This window comes from Rasamsonia emersonii (genome assembly GCF_000968595.1).
Source record: "Rasamsonia emersonii CBS 393.64 chromosome Unknown ctg1118621760399, whole genome shotgun sequence".
In the NCBI taxonomy this organism is placed as follows: domain Eukaryota; kingdom Fungi; phylum Ascomycota; class Eurotiomycetes; order Eurotiales; family Trichocomaceae; genus Rasamsonia; species Rasamsonia emersonii.
This window is the reverse complement of record NW_013563028.1, coordinates 17,364-44,172: the sequence shown is the minus strand read 5'-3', so window position 1 is coordinate 44,172 and position 26,809 is coordinate 17,364. Positions and strand designations below refer to the sequence as shown.

The 26,809-nt window shown below is 50.6% G+C and overlaps 7 protein-coding genes across 7 annotated transcripts; 3 read left to right on the top strand and 4 right to left on the bottom strand.

Annotated features, from left to right (window-relative positions):
- Positions 1-5,024: 5,024 nt before the first annotated feature.
- T310_6342 (uncharacterized protein) lies at positions 5,025-6,566 on the bottom strand (the record flags this gene model as incomplete). The annotated part of the gene is made up of 3 exons (XM_013470844.1): positions 5,025-5,606; positions 5,656-6,359; positions 6,443-6,566. 3 exons carry the CDS (start codon positions 6,564-6,566, stop codon positions 5,025-5,027), a joined length of 1,410 nt encoding a protein of 469 aa, XP_013326298.1.
- A 1,477-nt stretch (positions 6,567-8,043) lies between these two features.
- On the bottom strand, positions 8,044-9,284 carry T310_6341 (Cell wall integrity signaling protein Lsp1/Pil1; the record flags this gene model as incomplete). Its single annotated transcript, XM_013470843.1, has 4 exons — positions 8,044-8,678; positions 8,730-8,928; positions 8,964-9,097; positions 9,167-9,284. 4 exons carry the CDS (start codon positions 9,282-9,284, stop codon positions 8,044-8,046), a joined length of 1,086 nt encoding a protein of 361 aa, XP_013326297.1.
- A 1,110-nt stretch (positions 9,285-10,394) lies between these two features.
- T310_6340 (DNA excision repair protein Rad2) lies at positions 10,395-13,828 on the bottom strand (the record flags this gene model as incomplete). The annotated part of the gene is made up of 2 exons (XM_013470842.1): positions 10,395-12,561; positions 12,642-13,828. 2 exons carry the CDS (start codon positions 13,826-13,828, stop codon positions 10,395-10,397), a joined length of 3,354 nt encoding a protein of 1,117 aa, XP_013326296.1.
- A 403-nt stretch (positions 13,829-14,231) lies between these two features.
- T310_6339 (WD repeat protein) lies at positions 14,232-17,886 on the top strand (the record flags this gene model as incomplete). Its single annotated transcript, XM_013470841.1, has 4 exons — positions 14,232-14,270; positions 14,311-17,046; positions 17,101-17,799; positions 17,869-17,886. The coding sequence occupies 4 exons, from the start codon at positions 14,232-14,234 to the stop codon at positions 17,884-17,886; spliced, it is 3,492 nt and encodes a 1,163-aa protein (XP_013326295.1).
- Positions 17,887-18,254: 368 nt separating this feature from the next.
- T310_6338 (15-hydroxyprostaglandin dehydrogenase) lies at positions 18,255-19,255 on the bottom strand (the record flags this gene model as incomplete). The annotated part of the gene is made up of 2 exons (XM_013470840.1): positions 18,255-19,081; positions 19,144-19,255. The coding sequence occupies 2 exons, from the start codon at positions 19,253-19,255 to the stop codon at positions 18,255-18,257; spliced, it is 939 nt and encodes a 312-aa protein (XP_013326294.1).
- A 1,684-nt stretch (positions 19,256-20,939) lies between these two features.
- T310_6337 (Cellulase) lies at positions 20,940-22,172 on the top strand (the record flags this gene model as incomplete). The annotated part of the gene is made up of 5 exons (XM_013470839.1): positions 20,940-21,042; positions 21,099-21,157; positions 21,219-21,436; positions 21,492-21,589; positions 21,643-22,172. 5 exons carry the CDS (start codon positions 20,940-20,942, stop codon positions 22,170-22,172), a joined length of 1,008 nt encoding a protein of 335 aa, XP_013326293.1.
- Positions 22,173-24,642: 2,470 nt separating this feature from the next.
- On the top strand, positions 24,643-26,613 carry T310_6336 (Uncharacterized protein; the record flags this gene model as incomplete). Its single annotated transcript, XM_013470838.1, has 7 exons — positions 24,643-24,729; positions 24,773-24,927; positions 24,976-24,989; positions 25,036-25,285; positions 25,337-25,405; positions 25,449-25,707; positions 25,807-26,613. 7 exons carry the CDS (start codon positions 24,643-24,645, stop codon positions 26,611-26,613), a joined length of 1,641 nt encoding a protein of 546 aa, XP_013326292.1.
- Positions 26,614-26,809: the final 196 nt, after the last annotated feature.

Sequence of the window (26,809 nt, the reverse complement as noted above, 5' to 3'; positions counted from 1 at the left end):
ATCAGATAGATACTCTAGATAGATAGATCGCCAGGATCAGGATTGTCAACCCTGTCTGTCTTCTGACTAAGTCACTGACTAAGTGACTAAGTGACTAACTAGCTGACTGACCAACTACTTCGTAACTGCTAACTAGTAACAGGTCTGTCTTGGATTGGGCTGTTTCTCCTCACCTTAGGTACGTACATACTTTCCCCCCTTCCCCGCACACACACATAGCTTGCATATGTTGGGTTATGTACCTAGTGTTAAGTATGTACCTAGGTCCATAGCTAAGCCAGCTACGTGGTAAGTTACTAGGTAGCAATCAGCAAACCAATGAAATCAAATTAAATCATGGTGGATTGGGTAGATTGGAACGAATTATTTCGCGGCCAATTTAAATTGGTTTCGTGGGATTCGCTCGTTCATCCATCCAGTCGTCCATCCAAAAAAAGTGGATGATGATGACTAATTACATATTCCTTACAGAGCAGATGGATGGATGTAGGAAAATAACATGTATGCAAGTGTTGGATATTGGCATTAATAACACCTCTGATGTCGGTCGCGTGCAGCAACATCGACGGCCATCCATTACCTTACGTACTGTACGGATGTCGTCGGATCCTCCACCCCATCACGTGTGGAAGGCCCATAATTGAAGCAATTAAGCACGTGAATTGTCCTTTTTACCTATTATACTAAGGATTGTGGCCTAGCTAGTAGGTTCCAGTTTAGAAGGAACATCGCTCCTTACACAGACTTCTTGCTTGACAGTATGACGTATTATCTGACTTGTTTTTGGCTATGATAGAGGTTAAGTAGTTAAGTATTAGGAATCGAGTCCAATGCAAGGACCTTCCCGATAGGTAGGTAGCATGCAATGGTGCATGTGATTGATTTCCGTTTTTTTTCTTACCCCGTAAATACATACTTATCCGCGAAAAAAAATGTCATCTTAGAGAAAAGAAGAAGCGGTATGCGTTTCTATATCTAGTCTGCTAGCTAGTCAGTTCGGATGTAGTAAGATGCATGTACTGTATATCTGCAGCAGACATAGAACGTAAGATCAGCTACTAGGTTCGCTTTATTTTTAATCGATATTCCACGAGCTACGTATGTACAGTACGTTGACGTTCGGATTACTTCATTTCCATTTATTCCTGCATGGCTCTGATTAACTTGTATTTATTTGTTGATTACCAGACAGTCTCCGGTCTTTCATCAGCGGTGGCTGACTGATCACTTTTAAGCAGTATTGGAGCCTTCACAGACGACACAAAAGACCTGCTTAAGTATTCCACTTGAATATATAGTACTCCTTGGGCTTAATGACAAAGGAATGGAATGTATGTTGTTATAAGCTTGTTGCAAGAATACGGTGATCAATTACTCGTCACCTATTTTGAAATACTTAGAAAATGACAAAGTCCAAGGAAGAACGTCTTGTATAGTCTTCTAGGCTGCAGCGTTAATCAATATTAATATCTCTAGGCTATAAAATTATATCAGAAAGCATACTACAGCTTAAGGTAATGTAAAGTCATCCGAAGAAATTTAATTTGTCCATTGAAAACTACAGGGATAAATAAGTCTAATCCAACAAGCTCTGCTAAGCTCTACTTCAGTTCACACATTCATCTATCGTCTGGCTCTTCTGAATCCTCCGACTCGGTCTTCAACCCGACTCTCCTGACAAACTCGCCAACCTCGTCGTCCACTTAGGGCAATAGCACTGGTTTTTTTTTTTGTAGCTTGAGTAAACAAGTCAGAATATTGGTCATCTAGTCAGGTACTTGGATAAGACTGACCTAGCCTGCCTGCTTCATTTAAGGACATTCCATAAATCGCGATGTGCAGGGCGAGTTGTGTATTTCTAAAGCGCATAACAACGTGGATGAGGTTATGGTTAGGTCCACTAAAGAATTCTGTTTGTTGCTGCAGTCAAGTCAGAAAATGAAAAGCAATCGAGATAGTTTGATATCAGGTTCATAGAATGTAATAATTAAAAAAAAAGATGGTACAGTCTAGGATTGCTCATGTGCCGAGGCTGATCTTATATGTTCTGATGACAGCCCGGTAATCAGCAGATGTGATCTCTATATAGACCTAGATTGTAAGATAGACCTTGCAGTACTAATTATTAAGAGTAGCTGTCAATGTAAAATAGATATGAAATGAGATTTTACTTTATAGTTAGTTACTTAGTAGAAGAATCATTATATAGCTTTAGAACAATCTAATTGGTCTTTAAAGTATCTACATGCTAAAAACAACCAAGTTGCTCAAGAGGGGTAAACTAGCCCGGGCGAGGCTGCTTGCTATCTTACCTAAGTCCATTTAAGGTTGGCAGGAGCCTTGGATTAGAATAAGGATGTTTAGATTCAGCTGCATTATGAATACCAATCAGGGCATCATCTGCAGAAGATGTAGACAATCTAAATTGTCAAATCGACTACAAGGCGTGTTCAGCTCGTCATTTCCTCTTCTTTATACGAAAATCATGCTTCTAACTCTTCTAAGGTGGTCTTTGACACTTGAAGTCAACGGCAATGATGCCACCAAAAAAAGGAATCAAAGATAATACCCACGTATGTACATACATAGTTATCCCGTAAGTGTTCTCAGTCGAGTGTTGGTCTGGTCCCCAACGACTGATCGCCATGGGATTTAGCCCTGCGAGCGAGTCATTATTATCAGTGTGACGAGCACAGATACTGACTAGGGCGGCGGCGTTCATCCGGGATGGTGCTGGATGCACACAGAATGAGCCTGGGCTCGATGGAACGCATCCGAAGAATATGACCCGGGGCCAGGTGTTTATGAAGGATTGATGGAATCTGATTGTGCAGACGCCTCAGGTGTGGTGTCCGAAATAGACGTTAGTAGGAGTAATAGCCTGGCGAGTGAGTTGAGTTGGCAGACAGAACTTGTTTGCTTTCAGAGTCGTATAACAGACACACTCTTTCGGCACGTTGCCTTCTTTTTTCGATCGATCTACCTTTCGTTACATGTACTCTCTACTTCCCCTTCTTTTTTTCTCTCATATTTATCACATTGTTGTTTGTTTGTCAAGTAATAGTATTATTTTTTTATGACACTCTCATACATTCAATATTATTCAATACTATCCTATCGTGTAAGTCTTCCTCTTGCACCAGCTCCATATGTTATAGATTATACCAATAATATAGTTAGTAGAATCTGTTATTAGAGTTTTGTAGCAGACTCTCTCAGCACGTTGCCTTCTTTTTTTTTCTTTTTGCTTTTTTCATCGCTTTTTTTTTTGATCGATCTAGATACAATTCGTTCTATGTACTGTACTGTACTTCTTCTTTCTTTTCATATTCATCACTTTATTTTTTTTGTTCAAGCAATAGTATTACTACCTTTCAACTTCAGCTCTCCACAAGCCTGTATACAATATGAAGCTTTATAGAGCCTATATACGGAGTAGATAAAGCCTATAGTTATTTCTTAATTCTTCTTCTCTCTCTCTCTCTCCTTTTTTTTAAAGCCCTCCTAGCTTTCTTCCTAGCTTCTCATATTAAGTGCTCTAAACTATTCCATAGATTTTTCTTTCCGTCTTTTAAATTATCCTCTTTAGTAAGAAGCTCTTATTTATGAGAGTAGAGAAGAGGTACAGTACCCATCAATCCATTTCTTAACCTATATATATATATTTCAATATCATCCTTATCGCGGTACAAGGTCGTACCTTGACGGATGGAGAACATGGATGGTCCATTGTCGGATCACATAGAGTTGATCCATAGCCATCACTTATAAGGATCATCCATATCATGTACTGTACATATGTAGTTGGAGCATCCTTCATGGATCCTCCATTAAGCTTCGCACAATAGTCAATGATATCTCCATTTAGTTGCTACACATTCTTTTCTTTTTCTTTTTTTCTTTTTTTCCTTTTTTTTCAATACCATCCTCCTTAAATGAAATATCATCCTCCTTAAATAATATCCTTCCTCGTTATCATCCTTATTAGAGCATTTGCAGCAGATTTTAGGGTTTTATTTTAATGTAATGGTAGAAAAAATTGTGATAGTATAGTTCACAAAGATTGGTTGCACCCAGAGCAATAAGAATAAGAATAAGAATGTTAGTTAGGAGGGAGGTAAAAAGAAAGCCTTAAAAAAGGCATGAAAAAAAAGGTATAATATAATAGGACTTACCGTTCTGTGGCTAATCCTCTCTCTTTCCTTTCCTCTTTTTCCTTTACAAGCAAAATGACGCACAAAAAAAACACATATTACATAGCATAAAATGCTTCCTTTTTTTTAAAAAAAGAAAAAAGATATTCAGTTATATCATCACAGAAATAATTGCACAAACAAAGAGCATTAAAAAAAAGGCGATATTTATAGTATCTATCTTTAGGAAGGTAGAGAGGTTATAACGTAAGTAGTAGTAAGGCAGATTTCATATCATAAATTTAGTAAATGTTATTCTTAATTTAGTAAATGGTATGCTTGACATCTCATTCGATATTCAATATTATTAAATACTATCGTCTAAGACTTACTATTTCTGGTACAACCTCCTACATACATACATATCAGACTAGAGTATGTACTGTACAGTACATAAATTATACCATTAATACCAATAACATGGTTACGTATGTATGTATGTATGTACATTTGTATGTACATACAAACATACATGTAGAAGCATACGGGACAACCCACTGCGATTTTCTTTTATTTATTTATTTTTATTTTTATTTTATTTGTTGTAAGGTATATACATGGTTGATATGAAAAAAAGAAGTTGTCTCGAGGACTCGGACAAAAAAATAGGAGAAAAAAAAGGAATGCTATACTATACTCTGCTATGCTATGTATGCTATGATTGCCATGACATTGCTTTTTAGGGAATGAGAATCTGCATTCTACAAGGATAGTGTGTTGGTCTTCGAATTTCTTTCGTTTTTCTATTTTTGATATACATACTCCGTAATATAGACAGGATAGCTATATCTACAACTGTACACAAGTCAAATATCCGCAGAATACATGCAGCTAACTCACCATAACATACGCACACCCAAAAACACTCAACACCAGCGCGACCGTAATAAACCCCGCGCCCACCCGATCCCCCGTCGTGATGCGCCCCGCCACCTCGCTCGGCGTGTACGTGTTGGACGAGGAGCCCATCCCCGCGTCTGGATTGCTCTTGCTCGTCCCGCCCGTCGCGTTGGTCAGCGGTGCCTGGGCCTGTGGCATCAGTAACCCCTGTACCGTCTCCAGTGCTGACATCTGCTGTCCGACTCCCGTCGTGCCGTCGTATGTTCCCGTCGTCCATTTCATCCCGCAGTATGTCCCTGTCGATCCGCCGACGCATTGCTTTGCTGCTGCTGCCGCCGACGCCTCCAGCTTCGTCATGATCGTCTCGTTCGTGAACGGCGCCAGCTGCGTCGTCTCTGCCATCCATCGTGACAGGTACGCCTTGAACGAGAACTGGTCTGTCGTGCAGTCGTTGATCAACTCGCATGAGTACTCGTACATGACGTTCAGTGAGGACGCGTTGGTCGAGAAGAAGATGGCGCTGGCGTTGAGCAGTCCGTTGATGCGCTCTTCCCAGACCGAGGATCCGTTTGTCTGTGACGTTAGTCTTTTTGGTACAGGCAGTAAGATCCCGATGTCTTACAAAACTGTACATGGTGGCCGCCCCGTGCAGGAATATCCCGCTGTTGTAGGTCCACAGCACATGGTCCAGCGTCGTGCAGTTGTTCGTGTCGCTCGTGCCGTCGTACACCTGATACGTCGAGCCCACGAGCCCGACCTCCGTCACCCAGTTCCACGCCTTCTCCGCCCAGTCGGCGTAGCTCTGGTTGCCCGTGTACCGGGCCAGGCGGGCGGCAATGTCGAAGAAGCAGCCGTTGGCGATGGAGTTGCGGTAGTCGTAGCCGTTGTTGAAGGGGAAGATCTGCCACTTTAGCCCGCCGCCGCAACTCGCCGTGTTCCACCGCGTCACCTGCTCGTTGAACACGGCCTGCACCATCTCCAGCCAGCTGGGCGAGCCGGCGGGCGGGGCGGGGAAGTTGCGCTCGGCGGCCATCATGGCGCTCAGCGCCCAGAAGGACTGGTCGTCGTTGCCCTCGTCCCGCGTCTGGTTGGTCGGCATGAAGTCGCCGTTGGAAGTCGCTTGGAAGAGGAGGGCCTGCGTCGTGATGTCGTTGTAGCTGCTGTCCCCCGTGAGGTACCAGTAGTTGACCAGCGTGCCGAACATGGCGCCGGCTTCCCACCAGTAGTACGGTTGGGGAAGATAGCCAGGGATTTGGCCCGACTGGTTGCCCTGGTAGAAGGTGACCAGGTCGAAGGCCATGGTGCTGGCGGCTTGTTTGATGGACTCTGTCGAAGTCAGTTACCATACCACAGGGCAGAATCGAACGACCGCAGGCAGATCGAACGACCGCAGACAGAATCGAACGAACCTTTGTCCTTGACATCGAGCTGGATGGCATGGACCAGCATCTGCGTCCAATGGAAGAGAAGAAGAAAAGCCACAGCGAAAGCGTCGAACCAGCGAAGCTTCTGCTGTGTGACCGAGCCGAGCATGTCGAGGGTAAGTAAGTATATATATATCACGGTAAAGAGAGAAGATCAAGCAAGTAACTGTCCAGTTCACTCAACCGTTGCGAACGGCCAAGCTATCGTTCGAGCGAACGACCTTTCATCTTCAGTCTGGTACAGTAGGCAGTAATAGCGACAGCGAGCGAGAGAAAGCGAGCGAGAACAAGAACAAAGAGAGAGAGAGAGAAAGAGTAAGAAAGAGAGTAAGAATTCGAAGTAATACACCCGGGGGTGAAACAAGTCGAAAACAAGTCCGTACATATCCCCCCCCCCCCCCCTACCCCTACTCGCTTTTAGACCATGATACTCTAGTCGTAAGCGAGCCGCGAGTGCTGCGCTGCCTCAGTCAGTCAGTCAGTCAGCAGACGCAGCAGTCGCTATCATCATGCCGGATCTGCACACGCCAGCAGCCAGCAGCCAGTCTGGAAACGCCCCAAGGGGGAAATACGCGCCAGATACAATCATACAGCATCAGCAGGCAACGTCAGGCACACCGTTGTGGGGAGTGCAGCTGCGAATCAGACGCAGGCGACTTACGACGCCTATCCGGAGTTGGGCAAGCTGTGCCTTTGTCGAAGCCGGTTGAGGCGCGGGCATTCATACGTATGCAGCGGAGCCCGGCGGAGGCGCCGGCGTTGAAGGACGCGTAGCGGGGAAAAAAAGGAAAAAGAAAAAAAAAGAAGAAAAATTAGAAAAAAATAATAAAATAGAAAAAATAAAAAAATAAAAAGGAAAAAAAAACCAAAGAAAATCAAATCATTCCCCTGCGGGGGAATAATTTCCAAGATAAGGATGCTAGCAGTGGCTGAGCAGATCCTAGACGCAGTCAGCGCTAATCTGAGACAATGCCAAACGCACCACATCGTCATACCTGGGGGCGAATCCTATCCTGTACCTTAGCTGCTTAGCAACAGCAATTCCCAACTCCTGTGTCTGCCGAACAGGTGGGAGTTGATCATCGACGGTCCGTGCCGGACGAGCAGCTCGGAACTGGCATCCGAAGGCCTGTCCACTTTCCATTTTTAGAAGCGTGCTTCCGTATAGTAAGGGATTACTACTATAGAAATACTCTTGAATACTCCGTAGTGAAAAGAAATCTCTTATTAATTATTAAATTAAGGACAAAAACAAAACCCAGCGTAGCCTGTCCTGCTCCGGCCTTCCCATCCAATCGTACATAGTAGGTACACGTGATAACACAGGCATGTTCAGCATTTCAGCATTTTCTCGCGAGGCCATCGCAACAAGCACTCCCCAATTAACCCCCGGCGAACGCCTTGCTCTCTCGTCGTGGTCGATCAGCGCATGAAGAGAGAGATATACCATAAAGACAGAACGTGACAACATAAAAAATAAAAGATAAGAGGAAAAGATATCGGAAAGCAGTAGATCCCGGTTTATCATGACGAAACGAGCGAAAGACGAACGACTCCGTATGAACAGGTCATAACTCGAGGATTGTTTACGCCGGCACTGGCTCCCTCGCCTCGACCCGGCCGCGGTGTTCGCCATTGGCCCCGCTGTGCGAGACGCTGGCGCCGTCGGCCCCTTCGCCGTCCGTCTCGTCGGCGTGGTACTCGGCATGCTGGTCCGCCGGCACCCACGAGTCGCGGTTGTTCATCGGCTGGTCCTGGCCCGACAGGTCGACGCCGTCCTCGCGCGCCTTGCCCATGTTGTTGCGGCGCCGCTGCGACAGCGTGCGCGACCGCGTCGACAGGTTCGAGCGCACGGCAGCGCGCGAGGTCACCCAGTTGGTGAGCGCGTCCTCGCAGTCCTGGATGATGGCCTTGCTGGCCTCGTAGCCGTCGTACGCCTGGCGTGTCTCGCCGGGAGTCACGGGCGTGTCGTCGATCAGCTCCAGCAGGTGCTTGCCGTAGCCGGCGATGATGGCGATCTTCTCGCAGTGCTCGCGCAGCGCGTCGAACTGGTAGTTGAAGGCCGCCTTGAGCTTCTCGCGGGTGATGTTGGACAGCTGGGCCTCGGCGACCAGCGACTCGGCCTCGGCGCGCACCAGCTCCTGCTCGAGCACGACGATGCGCGGCGAGTTGGGGTCCTTGTACTTGAGCTTGGCAATCTCGTCGGTGATCTTCTGCTTGCCTAGAGATCCAGTCAATGGGTATTCAGCGCGCACCACGATCATTCACTTACGGTCTCGACTCGGCTGCACCGAGGCCTCGATGTTGCGGATGCTCTTGATGGTCAGGCGGTACTGGTCGTAGCGGTCGACGAATTGGTCTTCGAGCTCGCCGATCTCGTATATCAGCACGCCCAGCTTGTCCGTGATGTCCGAGACGTCGTCATCGCAGCCTTCGCCCCAGATGGAGAGTTGTTGCTGTGATTGCATGAGCTTTCATCAGAGTGGCAGCCAGACTGTCAACGTACCGCAACCTCCATCCTCTCGCGGCCGACCAACTCCATGCTGCGCATGACGTTCTTCTCCATCTTGACGAGCTGCGAGAGCTTCTTGGCGAGCTCGGGCCCGAAGGCCCCGGCGGTGTTTTTGCGGAAGGCATGGCCTAGGCGGGGCATTGTCAGCAGTCTGCGTTTTCGAACTATCGACAGGTCTCTCGCAATTGGTGACTCACCAAAGTTGTTTCTCCCGAACAGGCGGCCGGTCTTGGTGCTGGACGGGGGCGGCGGGGGGTTCTCGAGCTGCGAGGCGGTGGGCGCGCGCGACTGGCGCATAGAGTAGGTGCGATGCATGGTGCGGGCGTGGGGAGATGCAGGAGCAAGGGCGCAGCGAGACGGCGGGATCAATTGAGGATGAGGATGCAGAGGATGGATGGATGGGCGTGCGCACGAGTGACGTGACGGTGATCGCGGGCGGGGTCGGTGACGACAGGCGAGCTGGAGGGGGCAGCCAGCTGGGCAGACACGACGACAGAGATAACAGGCCAGCAGAGAGATATGGCAGGGAGCAGCACACTGCTGATGACCGTGGATAGAGAAATAAATGGAAGAAGCGGCAGGCGAGGGCGCGATTAAAGACGGGGCAGTCTGTCGGTGACGTCGTCTATACTGCCCAATGCGGCGGGCCAGTCAGGCAGGCGAAGGTCGAGACATCCGCCACGCCAAGTCAGCGCGCTAGACAAGCACGCACAGCAGTTCAGTCAGTCAATTCCAGTTCGATTAATTACTGCGACTACTGCTCATGCAGGAACAGCTGGCCTGCCATCCTGCCCTGTCCTCCCACCGCGTTCTCTCCCCTGCCTGCGCTCCCGCAAACCCTCTCCTCGCCGTCTTCCCTCTCCTTCCGGCGAGCAGCGAGAGTGCACAGTGCAGACGTCACCACTGGCTGCCCTCATCGACGTCATCGAATCGAAGCCTCTGCTGCTTCAAGACAAGCTTCTCCTCTTGCAATTCCGTCTGAATGCGCTGCCAAGCCCGTTAGCTAAGTTAGCCTGTTTGGGAATGGCTGCATGCGCACCCACAGATCGACAAGATGCTACGCTGCTTGATGGCTTCTGTCGTCCATGCGCCGGTCTGGGGAAGAATAGATGGCAGATCGTCGATGAGCAGGCGTCGTGGCCTGGACTCAGCATAGGATCGCCAAGTCTTGCGAGTGTGCAGTCAAGGGATGATGGCTTAGTAGGCACAAGACCAGTTGCCCAGTACACGAGCAGGTGTAATTCTGCCCTGTTCTATTATTTTTAGTCCTGAGTATTATGTACAGTGCATATAGTTATCCCATAGTATATAAGACCGTGATCCAAACCCAGATCAACACCAGCCGGGACTTCTAACGCCATTCCATAGATATCTACCCCCATTCATAGGAATAATCGTTACTGTTATCCATATTCATGGGCACTGTCATCCCCTCCGAGTCGCCCGTTTCCTCCGTTTCTTGCTTGAACCTGACTCCGGCTGGTCTTCGTCGACAGCTTCCGCTTCAGACGCCTCCAGGCTGCCTCGCGACGCTCGCTTGCGCGACTCAGCCTCCGCCCGCAATCGACCAAACGCCTTTTCCATCCGGCTGGAGCCTTCGGAGCGCACGCGCGGCGCAAACGCCCCTGCTCCCTGGGAGCCGCTGAGGAAATGCGTGATGTTGGACTGCGTGCCCTCCTGCTCCCGCCGGTTCATGTCGCGGATGACCGGCACCAGCACCTCGTCCGTCCGCTCCTGGCTCCAGCCCACCGTCGACATCAGGAAGCTCCGCAGCCCGTTCAGATCAGGCACCCCCCATTGGAACGGTGACGGATCCGAGTCCACCTCCGGTTTCAGGTACGCCTCGTCGACCCGGCTATCCGGAAAGGACGGTGGCAGGAACAGCTTCGAGACCTGCTTCTTGAACTTCTTGCGGAAGCCCGCATGGGGGTCGTTAGGGATGTCCGCCCCCCTCTGCACCTGCGTCCACCAGTCGCGGAACTCTTCGAGGCTGCCGAACTCGGTCACGATCTCCAGCGCCGTCACGGGTCCAACCCCCGGGATGCCCTCCGTGTAGTCGCTGCCGAGTAAATGGGCGAACTGGATGAGCTTCTTGCGGTCGAGCGCGTATTCCTTCTCCAGATCCTGGGCGAGATAGCACTCGACGTATTTGCTCTGGTTGAACATGTTCTTGTACACCCGCGTACCGCCAAACAGGAAGATGTCACTGTCATCCGTGACAATCCCGTCGACGAGGCCCAGCGAGACCAGTTCCGCGCATTGTGCCTCTGCCTCCATGGGGGCAGTGATGTATGGCAGCCCAAAGAGTCGCAGCAGCTGCTGACATTCAGTGACCATGATCTTCGAGACCTCGTCGGCGTCTCGACGATCCTTCTTTTGCTGCGCCCGCAGCTGTTTCAGCTCCTGCTCATAGTCGAACGCATTCTCAGCCGGTGTTTTCTGGTTGAGCGTCGAGGCGAAGCGAGCATGCTCTTCAGCCTCTGCTGCCAGCTGCTGCATGAGCTCTTCATCTTCTGGGTCCGAATAGTCAGCTTTGTCATCCACAAACGTATCCCCCTGATCTATCACGGGCGACATTTCAGATTCAGGCTCTGGTGGGATATTATTTTCAGCGTTTGTGGCCGGCTCTGTCCCCGCAGAGATCTGCACATCTTCAAAGTTGGGGCATGGCGATTTCTCTTCCCGAACGGCCGAAGCCTTCTCTTCCGCCGCAGTTTTTGTAGCGCCGCCTTCATCGTCTGTGGGTTCCCACTCGTAGGGTTGTTCGTCTTCAGATGCATCCTTCGTAGGCACGGCAGTTTCAGTATTATCCTCTTGTTTCTTATCCGACACGAAGGAAACTGGAGGATCGTCCGTGCGGGGCGGCTCATCAGCGAGCTGCTTCTCAGCGGGCTGCTTCTCGGGCTTAGCTTCAGCATCCTCATCACCCACCAGGTCGATGACCTCTTTCGAATCCGGAATCTTATCGACATCGATGACTTCAGGAGATCGGTGCTCTCTCAAGAAGGTATGGTTTGGGCTCATCACCGCGTCGCGATAGGTCCGTAGAGAGTCGTCAGGCGTGTCATCGACGATAAAGTCTTTCTTCGTCCCTTCGCCTCCAGCAAACCATGGAGGCAAGGGTGCAGCTTTCTTCTTCTTCTCTTGTTTTGTGTTGTCCTCTTGTTTTGTATCGGATTGTCTTTCAAACCCGCCTGCGTCCTCGTCTAGATTGGCCTCTTGGGGCTTATCGTCCTTTGAAGAAGTACTGATCTTCTTAAGAGATTCGAACGGGAGGGGCCCACTGAATGCATGTTCTGCTCCGATATTGGGAGCCATGGACTTGGGCTTTGGTCCCGTAGACGCTTTCTTTGATTTTGCCAAAGCTGCGGCGAAATCCATGTCATCATCGCTTTCCGCTGGAGTCGTCTCCTGCGGTTTCGGTTGCGGCTGAGCAGCATCTTTAGGCGATGCATCCTCAAATACGTCCTCATCCTTTGCAGATTCCAGCGACATCTCGATAGCCTTACGAAGATCCTCGTCTTCGCTGTCCCCGTCTGCCTCAAACAGCTTATCGACCTCCTTTTCCCTAGAAACAGGCGCGTCCGTGTGCCTTGTACGAAAAGGTCATCATCATCATCAGCCTGTTGATAAGCGCGGGTATTCTCCGCAGCTTGCCGTCGTGCTTCGTACACTGCCTTTTTCTTGTCTTCCATCTCCTGGATCTGGCGTTGGATAGACTCGTCGAAGACTCCTTTTTGTAAGAAGGGAAGCTTAGGAAGCCTGTTCAGTCCTTCAATAGGAACATCTTCAAACGCCTCTTCGTCGTCCTCGTCATCCTTTTCAGGAAAGACCTCTTGCTGACCGTACTGGTCGACGTCGATGGGCTTGTCTCTCGCGCCGGAATTCTTGTTCCCCACTACGCCGAGGGCCCAGCCACCCTCGACGTCCGGATTCTTAACCAGCACGTATTCTTTCCCTCGTTCTCCGGCGATCCGTTGCCCCGACACCGCGTCTTCCCCGTTCATGCCATTAATGTTCATCAATCGCTGCGTCAGGTCATTGCGCTCTTTGACTCGTTCGATCTGGAATTTCGAAAATGCCATGCGGTCGGGAAACATCGCATCAAGCTGTTCTTTCGAATAGCCCATTCGTAGACGACTGCGCAGTCGGGCCGCATTCAGTATGTTGTACCGATCGGCTGCAGGCAGGCTCTGGAAGAACGGACTGTCGAAGTCGATCTTGGAGAAGTCGTAGAGATTGATGTCCTCGCCGGAATGAAACTGCCGTGCGTATTCCTCCAGCTCCTCCTGCGACATGATCCGCGGGTCATCTGGAGCACCCATCTGCTCCAGCGACACGTCGAGGTCTGGAAGGTGATAGGCATCCTGCCTCCGGAACTTGCGGTTCTGCTGCTTCTCCTTCTCCGTCATGAAAATCTCCTCCACGTATCTCGGATTATCAGAGACTTCCTCCTCTTCGTCCTGAGGCCGCGACGGGACTTTACGCTTCGCCTGTTCCTCCTCTGCCCTCCGCTGCATCTGAACGGCGAGCAACTTGCCCGCCGTCCGGACGGCATCCTCGCGACGACCCTCTCGCCGCTTCTTTCTTGCGGCGATGGTCTGTCGTTTGAGCACCGGCGCGCCGCCATCGAAGACGAACACGGGTTTGATGCCGAAGTAGAGCAGCTTGCAGATGCGGCGGAAGAAGCCGACGACGTGCGCGTTGCGCAGGGCGTTGCCCTCTTTGTCACGCACGGCTTTCAGGAACTGATAGATCCATATCGACGCGTCGACGGCGAGCCGTTTTCGGTTCAGAGTCTCGAGCTTGACGGGGCGGGCGCACGGCTTGACGATGGTCCAGAGTCCGGTGACACCCATCGCGGGCGTGGCTCTTCGCGATAGCGGAGAAGACCGTCAAGGAAGGAGATCATCGCATTGCTATGTATCCGATGAACAGACTGTTCACCAGCAGAACCGTGTGCTGTCAAAGAATCAGTCTCCCAGCGTGGCAGACGAGTCATCTCGATCGCCACTCGCGAACACGAGTCACGTAGTCACGTGACCCATCTGTCTCGATCGGGAAAGCGGCGGATTGCCCCGCCGATTTTTTTCCGTCCGTGATTAGATAATCATATACAGAAATCCAAAAATCCAAAGATCAAAAAATCAAAAAAAAAATCCAGCGCGCAGAGAAGGCGTGGGCTGTTCCCTGGCTGGTTGCTTACATGAAGAAGCGAGGTATCAGATTGGTGGGCGTTAAATGTGGTCTTAGCGAATTTCAATGTCTCTCTCCCTCGAGGTCCGTCACAATGCTGCCTCCGTATGCATGTCTACTAGAAATGCCGTACTGACTCCGCTAGCATGTCGACACCTGTCTGCCCATCACTGGTCTAAAGGAGCTGCAATTCGGCGCGGAGACGCTTCTTCTCCAGGGGCAGGGCCCATTCGCTGTTCTCCTTGACGCCACCAGTGGGAGATTGCTCTCCAAGCTCCGCACATTCCAGCGGAACAATGTCCATGGATTTATCGTGAATGCGCAGAACTCGCATGATGAGAGCGCGTACACAGCCCGAGTCTTAGTCTGGGGAGGCCACTCTCTCCGCATTGTCGATCTTGTCGGCCAGAAGAACGGCCAGGCCGGGCTGCTGCAAGCATCTCTGTCGGCCGCGACTGCGGAATATGCCGCGCCGGATTGGATCTTCGATGCCTGTGCCTCGCACGGCGATGACAAAGAGAAGACCTTCGCCTACCTGGTCACAGCGCACAATGCTGTTTTGAGCCTGGAGGTGACGGAGAAGGCCTCTCGCGACTCCTACCCGAACAGGGTCCATTTGCGACAGCTGGCCACCAGCGTAAAGTCCATTCTTTACTCTGCCGATATCCTCGCTCTTTCTCCGGGCCATGTGCTAGTAGCAGCTGGTACCGTCTTTGGCGAGATCATCGTGTGGTCCTGCTTTCCGACGAGCAATGAAGAAGATGGCACCCCGAATGCTGTTACTTCGATCCATCATTTTTTCACCGGCCACGAGGGCTCCATATTTGGGGTGAACATCTCCCCTGAAATTCCGTGCCTGAGGGAAGGAAAACCAGGCCGGCTTCTTGCAAGCTGTAGCGACGATAGGACCATCCGGATATGGGATATTTCCAACTGCTGCCACGCTTCCCCAACGGACCCGTCTGCCTACTCCACTGACGGGTTTGAGCTTCGAAGCACTGGATTCGGTAGGACTGCTGCCGATGGGCCGACACTCGGATCAGAAACGTGCCTGACAAAGGAATGGGGTCATACTGCCCGGATATGGGGAGTCCACTTTTTGGCACCGGTGGCAGGGCAGCCGAAGCAGCTGAATCTCGTCTCGAGGGGCGAGGACGCTACCTGTCAGTTGTGGACGCTAGAATGGGATGTGATGGCATCCGACGCGACCAGATTTCGGCTGCGGAACGTGTCAACTCTGCACCAACATGCTGGCAAGCACATATGGTCTCTTACCATATTAGAGGGCGGGACTACATCGCCTGTGATATATACCGGCGGCGCAGATGGCGCTGTAAGGGCCTTTCAACTGGCCTCGCCGATGGATATCTCTCTTCAGTCTGGTTACAGCACGAGAGTTTTAATGAAAGCCGCCAACTCGCAAGTCCAAACTGACGCCAAACTGAGAGGGTTCGCCTTTGTTGCGCCGGACTGTTTCATTACAAGCTCTCTGGCTGGTGCGCTGCAGCTTGGGTGGATTGATGCCCGTTCTCTTGACCCGAACGAAAATAAGCCGCACATCTGCTGGGAAACATTACTAGAGGGCGATGACCATCTCCGTTCAATGGCTCTCATGTCCACCCTGCCGAGTCGGGGTCTGGCAGTAATCGGTAATGGCAACGGTCTCATCCGGCTGTATAATCACCGCACGAGAAGTCTGGTCGATCTCGCCCATGAAACAAGACCAATGGGACTCTTCATCTTTGATCAGGGGGCGGATGCTTGTGGCTTCCTTGTTACGTATCCTACCTTCGATTTGGCCGACCTCTTAATCGTCAAAGATATCACCGCAGCGGCACCACAGGTGGAGCAGAACAAGCTCGTTCTTCCGCGTACGTTCCAAGTATCGCGCGTGGCAGCTGTCTGTGGTGGCCAGTACTTGATGATGGGATCAAAGGTGGGCGCGCTTGCCATATATGACGTTGGAGTCAGGGGCGAAGTTCTGCATCCGCTGTGGTGCATACGTCGCGTTCATGGGGAGAGCGCGGTCACTTGCATACTTCGAATCCCAGTTGATGAGGCTGAAGGACCAGCCGCGGAATATCTGTTGACCTGTGGGCGAGACGCCAACTACTGCGTCCACGTCCTGGAGCGCACCGAAGAAGGTTCCGTGCGGCTTCGAACCGTGCACCGGTCCTCTTCGTCGTTCAGTCCGAACATCGAGGGAGCATACTTTGACGCGTCGACAAATGATCTCATGCTCTACGGCTACCGGTGCAATTACTTTATTCTGTGGAACGAATCCACGCAGACGGAGTTGATGTCGTTTGATTGCGGTGGTGCGCATCGAAACTGGGCATTCTACCCCTATGCAGACGTGTTTGGAGGAGTAGGTGTGTACATCTGGAACCAGGCCGCTTCTTTCCATGCCATCGTGACGCAGTCCGCCTCTCATCGCCCGCTGCGCGCTGGCGGTCACGGACGAGAAATCAAAGACATGGCAATCGCCAACGCCGTGGATGGGACGGGAGGTCCTCTGATTGCTACCGGTGCAGAAGACACCACGGTGCGGATCTTCACACCTACTATAAAGGCAAGCAACGACGCGCCGTGGGGATCGTTTCGGTGCACGCGCGTTCTGAACAAGCATCGCACCGGTCTGCAGCAGGTGACCTGGTCGCGAGACGGCCGGTTCCTGTTCACGAGTGGGGGCTTCGAGGAATTCTTCGTGTGGCGAGTGAGCACCATCCCGGTGTTTGGCACCGCAGCCGTGCTGGAGGCGTCCAGTCCGAAAGACGACCCCAAGTCGGATCTCCGGGTGACCAGTTTCGATGTGTTGGAAGTCGAGGCGCCGGATGACTGCTTTTTGCTGTGTCTTGCCTATTCGAATTCGACGGTGAAGGTATGCTATTACATAGGTACTGTTCTGTACAGTGAGCTGATTGAGATTCTTTAGGTGTTCTTCTACTCCTCGTCTGCTACTTCGCAGACCTTTTACCTGCTTGGAAGGGGTACCTACACGACCAACTGTCCCACGCAAGCTCGCTTCTTGACATTGAATTCCTCGACATATCTCATAACCTGTGCGACAGATGGCCAGCTTGCGATATGGTGTTTGGACAGTGTACTCGATGGCTTCGAAAGTCGGGAGGACGGCAGCATGGCCATCAAACCCACATTCAGCCCTGAGACAGCAACTGCGGAGACGATATCCTGGCAGAGCCACCATACGATCCATTCTAGCAGCATCAAATCGCTAGAGATGATGAAGATAGCCGAGAATTGCGCGGTATTCGTGGGCGGTGGCGACGACAACGCGCTGTCTATCTCAGTATTAAGAATGGTACACGACGGCCCTTCCATCCGCACCATTTCGATTCCCGACGCCCACGCCTCGGCCATAACGACCATCAAAACGCTGCGATTGCAGCCAGCAATACAAGGTCAATCGTCAACAGAAATCCTCCTCGCCTCATCCGGGAACGACCACCGGATCAAAATCTGGTCGATCAGCGTCGACGCAGAGAAGGCAGAGGCAAACGACGTCGAGGCAGTGCGCATTGTGCAGCGACTGGACCGATACAGTCCTGTGGCGGATATATCGTCCATGGACATTCTCCATAGGACGGATACGGATGCGGATATGGGTCTGTTGGTATGTGGTGTGGGGATGGAGATGGTGGATGTAGATCGACTAGACTAGACTATAACAAAACGGAGGTAGATGAATGTCTGTTTATGAGAAATAAACTAAAAAAAGACACATTTTAAATGAGCTGATAATAAAATCAACCAAATAAATTCCAAGTCATCAACCTCGCCTGCCTCTTATACAAACAATTTACTGAACCCTCCCCTTCCCTAGTGAACGCATAAACAGACTAGACTCTATGTATGTACATACTGTTTCTGTTACTAGATTGATGAAATTCAACGAACAATCTCCTGCCAGATAATAAATACTTGACTGACTACATGGTCTAGTCCGGGTCATGGATATGATTTCGCTATTGCCCTAACTGCACAATAACTATGTATATCAATGTCCTGTCAGCATATTTCTATGTATGTATATACATTTCTCTCCAAACACTGTACTTCGTAAAGCTATCACTTTTTCTGCTTATCAACATCCCAACTCGTCCCCTCCGCCTCCAGAAACGCCTGTCCCCTGGCCAACACCGCACTATTCTCCCTCCCCAACCACTCCGGCTCCAACTCCTGCAACCGATCCTCAATCTCATACGCCTTCCCGCCTCCAATCCAGAGGATCTTGCCCGCAAAAGGCAGCTTGGCGCCCGGATGCGAGGTTGTCGTTCCGCGGTTGGCCGTCGCGCAGAGGACGATTGCGCGCGCGACGTCGGCAGGCTCGTTGGTGGGGAGGTTCTTCTCGTACCAGCCCTGCTCGATGCCGCGGACCATGCGCGTCTTGGTCATCCACGGGCAGATGGCGTTGATGCGGATGTTCTCTTTCAGTGCCGACACGCGCAGGCCGCGCAGGATGCCCAGTACGCCGTGCTTGCTGGCTGTGTAGGTGACGAGGCCGCTGCTCTCTTTGAATCCGGCGATGCTGCTGACGAGGATCAGATCGCCCCCGGGGCCCTCCTCAGAACTCTTGTTCTTGCGCAAGTAGTGCATGCCAATACGCGCCGTGAACAGCGCGCCCTTGAGATTGACGTCTATCTCAGCCGTGGGCGGCTCGACGGTGATGTCTGCCTCGGGCAGAAACGGATCCTTGTGGATAGCGATAGCGGCATTAGCGACGACGACGTTGACGCGGCCGAATTCTTTCTCCGCGGTTTCGAACAGCCGCAGCTGGTCCGCATACAAGGTCGTGTCGCAGTGGACATAGCGGACCCTGTCCCGGCCGAGTTGTGATTCGAGCGACTGGCCGGGCTCGTCTTGGATGTCGCCAAAGACGATTTTGGCGCCGGCGGCTGCAAAAAGCAGTATTATTAGTATAGTATAATTAATTTTGTCTTGCTGGGAGGGTGTTTACCGTGAAACTGCCCCACGGCCGACCGCCCAATGCCAATGGCGCCGCCGGTCAGGACGACGACGCGGTCGTGCAGGGTGCTAAGCAGGGATGGATCCAGCTGGACTAGGGACATGCTGAGTAGACAGTGATCTGAGTACAATAATGAATATGCAGGATACTCTGCATATGTACTCTACCCTAGTATACATATATACATAGGCAGGATCATTCAGGCCCCACATGCTGTCCATTTCATCGGGGAGGAGGTTGATACTGGTACTCTACAGTCTATACTTGGATAATAATGTTAGCAAATGTCATTATAGATGAAATTGGGAATGATACAACTGCACTCATGACTACAGTACAGTAAGAGTATATCGTAAACAAAGTGCATGACAATCCATCTACAAGCCGGGAAAAAGAGGAAGTAGTAATAATCCGAAATCCATGATCACTAAACTATTAACTATTAATTATTAATTCCTTATCTGCAGAGGAGAAAGCGAATGTGGGGTTTGTGCGGGGAAAGTCTGCAGATGCGGCATACAGATATACAGTATGTATCCTCTGCGAGGAGATTTCAGGTATTCAATCAAATTAATTCCAGTTATTGGACTTTAATTAACAAAGAATGAAATGAAATAGAACGAAAAAAAAAGTATAAAGCTCTGCATGCTATCATTATCACACACTGCATTTTCAGTCGACATGAAGTGTCACAGCAACTAGCATTGCAACCCCGCGGAACGTCGGGATTCCCCCGCCATAGCATACCCAGTTTATGTATTGGGCCATGGCTGGGTTATAAACCTTCTAATTCTAATTACGAGGCGAGTTACATCCTGTTTGCTTTATTAGTAGGTATGAATCTAGGTATGTCAATATGGCCGATTCTGAGGCAGTCAAGGATCGAATCAAAGAATCAGTTTAGGTAAGACAGCCAGATTATAAAGTAAAATATACTAACTACTAATCTCGTTTCGAGAATTAACTTTATAACTAAAATGAATTGTGGTTCGAGGAAACTGTGACCAAGGCCAATCCAATTAATATGTTGACGATAGTGTATGCGTCATCTACGATAATTATCTGGTATGAACACCCCTGCTACTTACCTAATTGACTCAGCTTGCTAACCTGCAGATGTATTCATATAATGAACATAGCATATCACGAATAGTATAATGCCCTCTGTGGGATAAGGATAATTTCTTTCGGTGATTGGTGCTCGCAAGAAAGAGTACAGTACAATAAAATACTACACTGCAGAACGTATGCACTCCTACAGATCAGAAAATAAATGCATACAGTACATGCATGATGCATAGAAAGGGATCGATCAATTCGTCTCGTCTCATCGTCAAAAGTCCGAGACTCCGCTAGTGCTCTCGCCAGTATTAGCATGTGCAGTTGTAACCTAGGATAGAGTGCTGCTAAGAATTGGTCCAAGCAATCGAAACAGAGTCCTCCGTACTAAACTAATTATTTATTTACCCCGCAAGAAAAAGAAACGCAATTGATCTGCATGCACTGCAGAGGCGGACTGCCGAGTGCAGACTTGCCCCTGGCTCCTCCCCGCCCGCGGAGTGCCGCTCATTAATTAGTAGGAGTAATTGTTTCATGTTTAATTAAGCCTAACCCTGACTAACCCTAACTAACTTAGGTAGTCTTCTCTGGTCTAGACACTCTATCTTAAGTGAGTGTCACGGATATAAATACCCTCTTCTGTCTGATGATCCAGACAGTCTGCTGATTCTGACAGACTCTCGATCAACAACTGTCTTCTGCTGTTTATTCCCTCGACTACCGTCACAATGAAGTTCAGCAGGGTCGTGTGCGGTCTGACGGCCGCAGGGGGCGCCCTCGCCGCTCCAGTCAAGGAGAAGGGCATCAAGAAGCGGGCGTCTCCGTTTCAATGTGTGTACAAACAACCTCCTCCGTGAGATAAATCATACTGATATGTATATGCCCAGGGTTCGGATCCAACGAGTCTGGCGCAGAGTTTGGGAACAACAACATCCCTGGCGTGGAGGTAAGTCAACCTCTACAATATGCAATATACATAGTCCATATTCCATGTCTAATGCTGCCAGGGCACCGACTACACCTTCCCCAACACGAGCGCCATCCAGATCCTCATCGACCAGGGCATGAACATCTTCCGCGTGCCGTTCCTGATGGAGCGCATGGTGCCCAACCAGATGACGGGGCCGGTGGATTCGGCGTATTTCCAGGGCTACAGCCAGGTTATCAACTACATTACCAGCCATGGCGCGTCGGCAGTGATTGACCCGCATAACTTCGGGCGATAGTATGGCTGTCAAGTTCTGTTACTGGACAGGTGCTTTCGCTGACGACTGACTCAGCTACAACAATATCATCTCCTCGCCGTCTGACTTCCAGACTTTCTGGCACACTATTGCGTCCAACTTTGCGGATAATGACAATGTCATTTTCGACACGAGTGCGTAGAAACCTATCTGAAATGAAATGGATACAGCTAACGACTGACGACAGACAACGAATACCACGACATGGACGAAAGCCTTGTCGTCCAGCTCAACCAGGCCGCCATCGACGGCATCCGCGCCGCGGGCGCCACATCACAGTACATCTTCGTCGAGGGCAACTCGTGGACCGGGGCCTGGACATGGACGCAGGTCAACGACGCGATGGCGAACCTGACGGACCCGCAGAACAAGATCGTGTACGAGATGCACCAGTACCTGGACTCGGACGGGTCGGGCACGTCGGACCAGTGCGTCAACTCGACCATCGGGCAGGACCGCGTCGAGTCGGCGACGGCCTGGCTGAAGCAGAACGGCAAGAAGGCGATCCTGGGCGAGTACGCTGGCGGCGCCAACAGCGTGTGCGAGACGGCCGTCACCGGCATGCTCGACTATCTCGCCAACAATACTGATGTCTGGACCGGTGCTATCTGGTGGGCGGCTGGGCCGTGGTGGGGAGACTATATCTTCTCCATGGAGCCGCCTAGTGGGATTGCGTATGAGCAGGTTCTGCCGTTGCTGAAGCCGTACCTCGAATGAGGATTACAAGCATTTCAGAAGTTATCACTTCTTCATTTCTTATTGACTGTACATTCATTCGTTGAACATAGCATAACTTAAAAGCAAGACAATATCCGTCGAATCTTGATCAATTGTATTCTCGATCGTCAATTACTTTTACTAGATTGGTTATTAGGGTTGACGGGATGAAGTGAATTAAGATTAACCTTCGCTACATATACTTACGTACTAGCAGCAGTGAGATAACATGTGTCTCCGAGTATAATAGCAATGGACCTCAATTTATCTACTGTATCCACACAAACAAAACAACCTCTTATATACAGCGACCATAGCTTACCATCTAACAAACAAGTCGAAAGAAAAAAAAAGATACACAAGTATTTACTTAAGTACTGTTAATATTAACAGCAAAGATAAATATCTCCTAAAGACCATAATTAGACAAGAAAACCAGTATCATATACATATGTGCATATATACAACTTAGACGCAACTCTCTGAAGAAGAAGTAATAGTACTTCATAGTCAGGGGAATAATATAGTGAATAAAAAAAAAAGACAACCCCTCAGAGATTCAGCCTGTCAATTGTCAATCAAAGCGAACGAAAAATGGCAAGGAAGGAAGGAAGAAAGATTGAGAAGGGGAAGGACTGACGACTTGGTCAATTGCGCGTTCGTTTCCTCACCCACTCTCTCCCCAGCTAAATGAGAGAATCGTACAACTTTGTAGAGAGGCGAAGAAGCAGTAAAACCTGCAGAATATATCGAATATATCCCTTAGATATATACATCCTCCAGAGAGCAAGTACAGCACATGCATCCATCAAAACACTAATTACTATGCAGTTTAGAAACCCATCTTCAAGTGGTTAATTAGCTATAATACTGCAGACATAAGTGCTGGTCTGACCGTCAGCCTGGGAGGAGTATTTCTGCCGGACGATATAATTAGCGGTGTCACCAGGTCTGCTACTCCGTACTCGGTCTAATAGATCCCTAAGGTCTAAGACCAGGGACTGACCAGGGATGGTCATTCACACCGTACCCTAAAAAAGCCATGGGGTTGACGATTCATCCTTCTTTCAGGAGACTCGGGGAACTCCTTCACGAGCCGTGTATAATGAAGATATTATTATAGTAACCCCTTCGTATAGCGGTAACAACCTCAGGTACGAGGTTAGTCAGTACAATATGTACTGTACACCTCCCGCGGTGGCTTGACCTGACTTGACTACATACAGAAACCCGGAATAAAGGCCTTGTTGGCTTAGACCTGTCGATCGCCGTCGCCGTCTCAGCCAGGCAGGTAGTGCGACATCATATGGGGTATATGCGAGGAGGCGGAGGACAGACCCAGGAGCAGGCAGAAAGCTGGAAACAAAATCCTAGTCACATAGCATCCGACAAAAGTGCTTTCTAGGGACGTGCCTGGTAAGGAGTACTCGGTCTGCCTAGAGAAGCTAATAGACTGACGTCAATGCGGCATAGCATGGCGTATTCCGTCGTAACGTAGGGACTGCAGTCTTTCTTATACTAGGTCTAGACGGCTGATGTTGAACGTGGAGCAGTCAGGAAGATATACCTACACGTTGTCCTTCTATAGTAAGTACTTGTCAAACAGACTGGGGCACAAAAGAAAAACTTAGGTTATCTAGTGAACCCCTAGTGTGAATAATAGCTGGCCAGGTTGACAGTACTCCTCCATCCGTACGGAGTACCCCGTAAATACTCCGTAGGTAATAGCCCACCGTCCAGACGTGCGGCACAGTCATTAACATTACGCCTCTTCTGCAACAGTGGAGACGGATGCCGCAGTAGTCGCCGAGTTAACGGTTCAGGCGCCAGGATCGGCACGCTGATAGCTGCCGGTCCAGACGTCAAAAACGGGTCTTCATGAAAATCGTCTTCACGTAGGGTAACTAGGAAGAAGCTTGAAGCTTAGCAACACGCTAAATAACGGATTCCCCATTTTGGGGACGGCACGGATGGACCGCTCCAAGCTTAATTGGACTTGCCTGAAATCCGATAAGGTTATGAAGATCGGAATCCACAGTAGAATATTCAGGCGGCTGGAACTAATAGTTGGCGACTATTAAGACAAACTCCTCGGGGAAGATTAACGTCCTTACCGCATCCCTGATGGGAATGGCATGAGGGGAACCCGGTTTTCCTGTTCTAGCATGCCTGTCAGTCGATGCGGAGACCCCAACGGTGTGTTGCGGAGTGGCGACTGACAGTGGAAACTCACCCACCCTTCTTCGACGGTGGCTAGTCCGGTGGTCTTACATGGCTTATCTTTGGCTGGCTGGTTATGTAGGGCGCTGCCCGAAGTAACTACCTAACTGCCGAATCCACAGCCGTTATCCCTAAGGGTTATCCTTAAGGGATGGAGCTGTCGTATTTATATCTCGGCCTGCTGAGTAGACCTGAGTAGACTGAGTAGACCCGAGTGACTTGCTTGTTTTTCCTCCTCCTCCCCATCATCATGCATGCGCACAAAGATACCCCCGAACGGAGTGCATCTGTCTCCAGCCGGCCTCGTGGCAGAGGGCAAGACTCCTCCCAACTGGGTGTCCATCAAGGAAGAATCGGCTTTTTCTCGCTGAAAGCTCAAGATTATCTGCGTGGGTGCCGGCTACTCGGGTCTGACCCTGGCTCACAAGGTCAAGCACGAGCTAAAGCTGGAGGACGTGATCGACTTGGTCATCTATGAGAAGAATCCGGAGATTGGGGGCACTTGGTATGAAAACCGGTACCCTGGCGTTGCGTGGTAAGTCAAACCTACAATGGTATCTGCCCATCATACTAACTTCCACAGTGATGTTCCAGCTCGTAAGTATATTTCACCGATAAGAGTTGATAGATACTCATCCTGCAGACGCATATACGTTCCTCTTCGAAGGAAACCCCGACTGGTCGCACTTTTACGCCTCCGGCCCCGAGATCCGGGCATATATGCAGCGAACGGTCCGCAAGTGGAATCTGAACGACCGCGTCCAGTTCAACTCGCGGGTGATGGAAGCCATCTGGGACGAAGATGCAAGTAAATGGAGGCTGAAGATCGACCAAAACGGGCTCATCAAAGAAGATGAGGCCGAGATCCTGGTGAATGCGACCGGGTTTCTGAAGTAGGCTCTCCTCATTCATCGTCCAGGTAGTGGCTTACATATGCAATGCAGCAAGTGGACCTGGCCTGAGATCAACGGCCTCTGGGAATTCAAGGGCAAACTGGTCCATACAGCCTGCTGGTACGTTATCCGCCTGAGAACTAGGACATGGCTAATTCAACAGGGATGAATCCTATGACTGGACCAACAAGCGTGTCGCTGTCATTGGAAATGGATCCTCCGGCATTCAGTGCGTTGCGGCAATGCAGCCCAAAGTGTCGAAGCTGGTCAACTACGTCCGCAACCCGACGTGGATCTCGATGAACTTCTGCGCCGACAAAACCAAGGACGGCAGCAACTTTGCCTATACGGAGGAGGAGCGAAGGCGGTTCCGGGGAGGATCCAAAGGCCCTCTTCGCGGTGCGCAGAGAGCTGGAAGCCAGGTGAGCGGGACGATCACTGGAGCATAGTGACATGTACTAACTGTCCATTTCAGCATCAACGGCTTTTTCTATGGCATGCTGCGCGACAATCCTCTCCAGGACCTCCTCCAAGCGCTCTCCAAGCAGCAGATGGAGGAGCAGATGAAGGGCATCCCGGACGCTTCGATCGCAAAGAGAATGATCCCCGAATTCCGGCCTGGCTGCCGCCGTCTGACGCCCGGGGACGGCTATCTGGAGGCGTTCCACCAGCCCAACGCGCGCATGTGCTGGGAGCCGATCGAGCGGATCACGGCCACGGGCATCCGAACGGCGGATGGGGCGGAGGAGGGATTCGACCTGATCGTCTGCGCGACGGGCTTCGACACATCGTTCATCCCGCCGTGGAAACAGGTGGGCCGGGACGGGGCGGTGTTGGACGAGCGGTGGAAGGACAACCCAGAGGCGTTCTTCGCGGTGCAGGTGGACGGCATGCCCAACTACTTCATGTTCAACGGGCCCAACTGCCCCATCTCGCACGGGTCGGTGCTGACGCAGGTGTCGTTCACGTGCGACTACATCCTGCGGTGGGCGGGCAAGATGGCGACGGAGGACATTGCGTCGATCGACGTCAAGAAAGAGGCTGTCGACGACTACAACGTGTGGGCGCAGGAGTTCCTCAAGCGGACGGTGTGGGCAGATGACTGCCGCAGCTGGTACAAGAACGGCAAGCGCACCGGGCAGGTCACGGGCGTGTATCCCGGGTCGCTCCTGCACTTCAAGGAATGCCTCGAGCGCATCGGCGGCGAGCACTTCAACATCCGCTACCGCTCGCTCAACCGCTTCCGCTGCCTGGGGAACGGCCAGACAGTCGGCGAGAGGGGAGGACAGGGCGATCTCGCCTACTATATGGAGGATGTGACCATGTAGACTGACGCAGTAGTAGTGGGTTCCCACTTGTTGAGTGAGATATGGAGGAATAACTAAGATACGTCGAGTAGAATGCAAAATAGGGAAAGAGAGACCTGCATTGCACGTGGTCTACTCATTCTTACAGCTGAGTCAAGTCACGTTACTTCTACCTTCCCTTTTAGTCTACTATTTTTAATCTGAAATAAGACAAAGG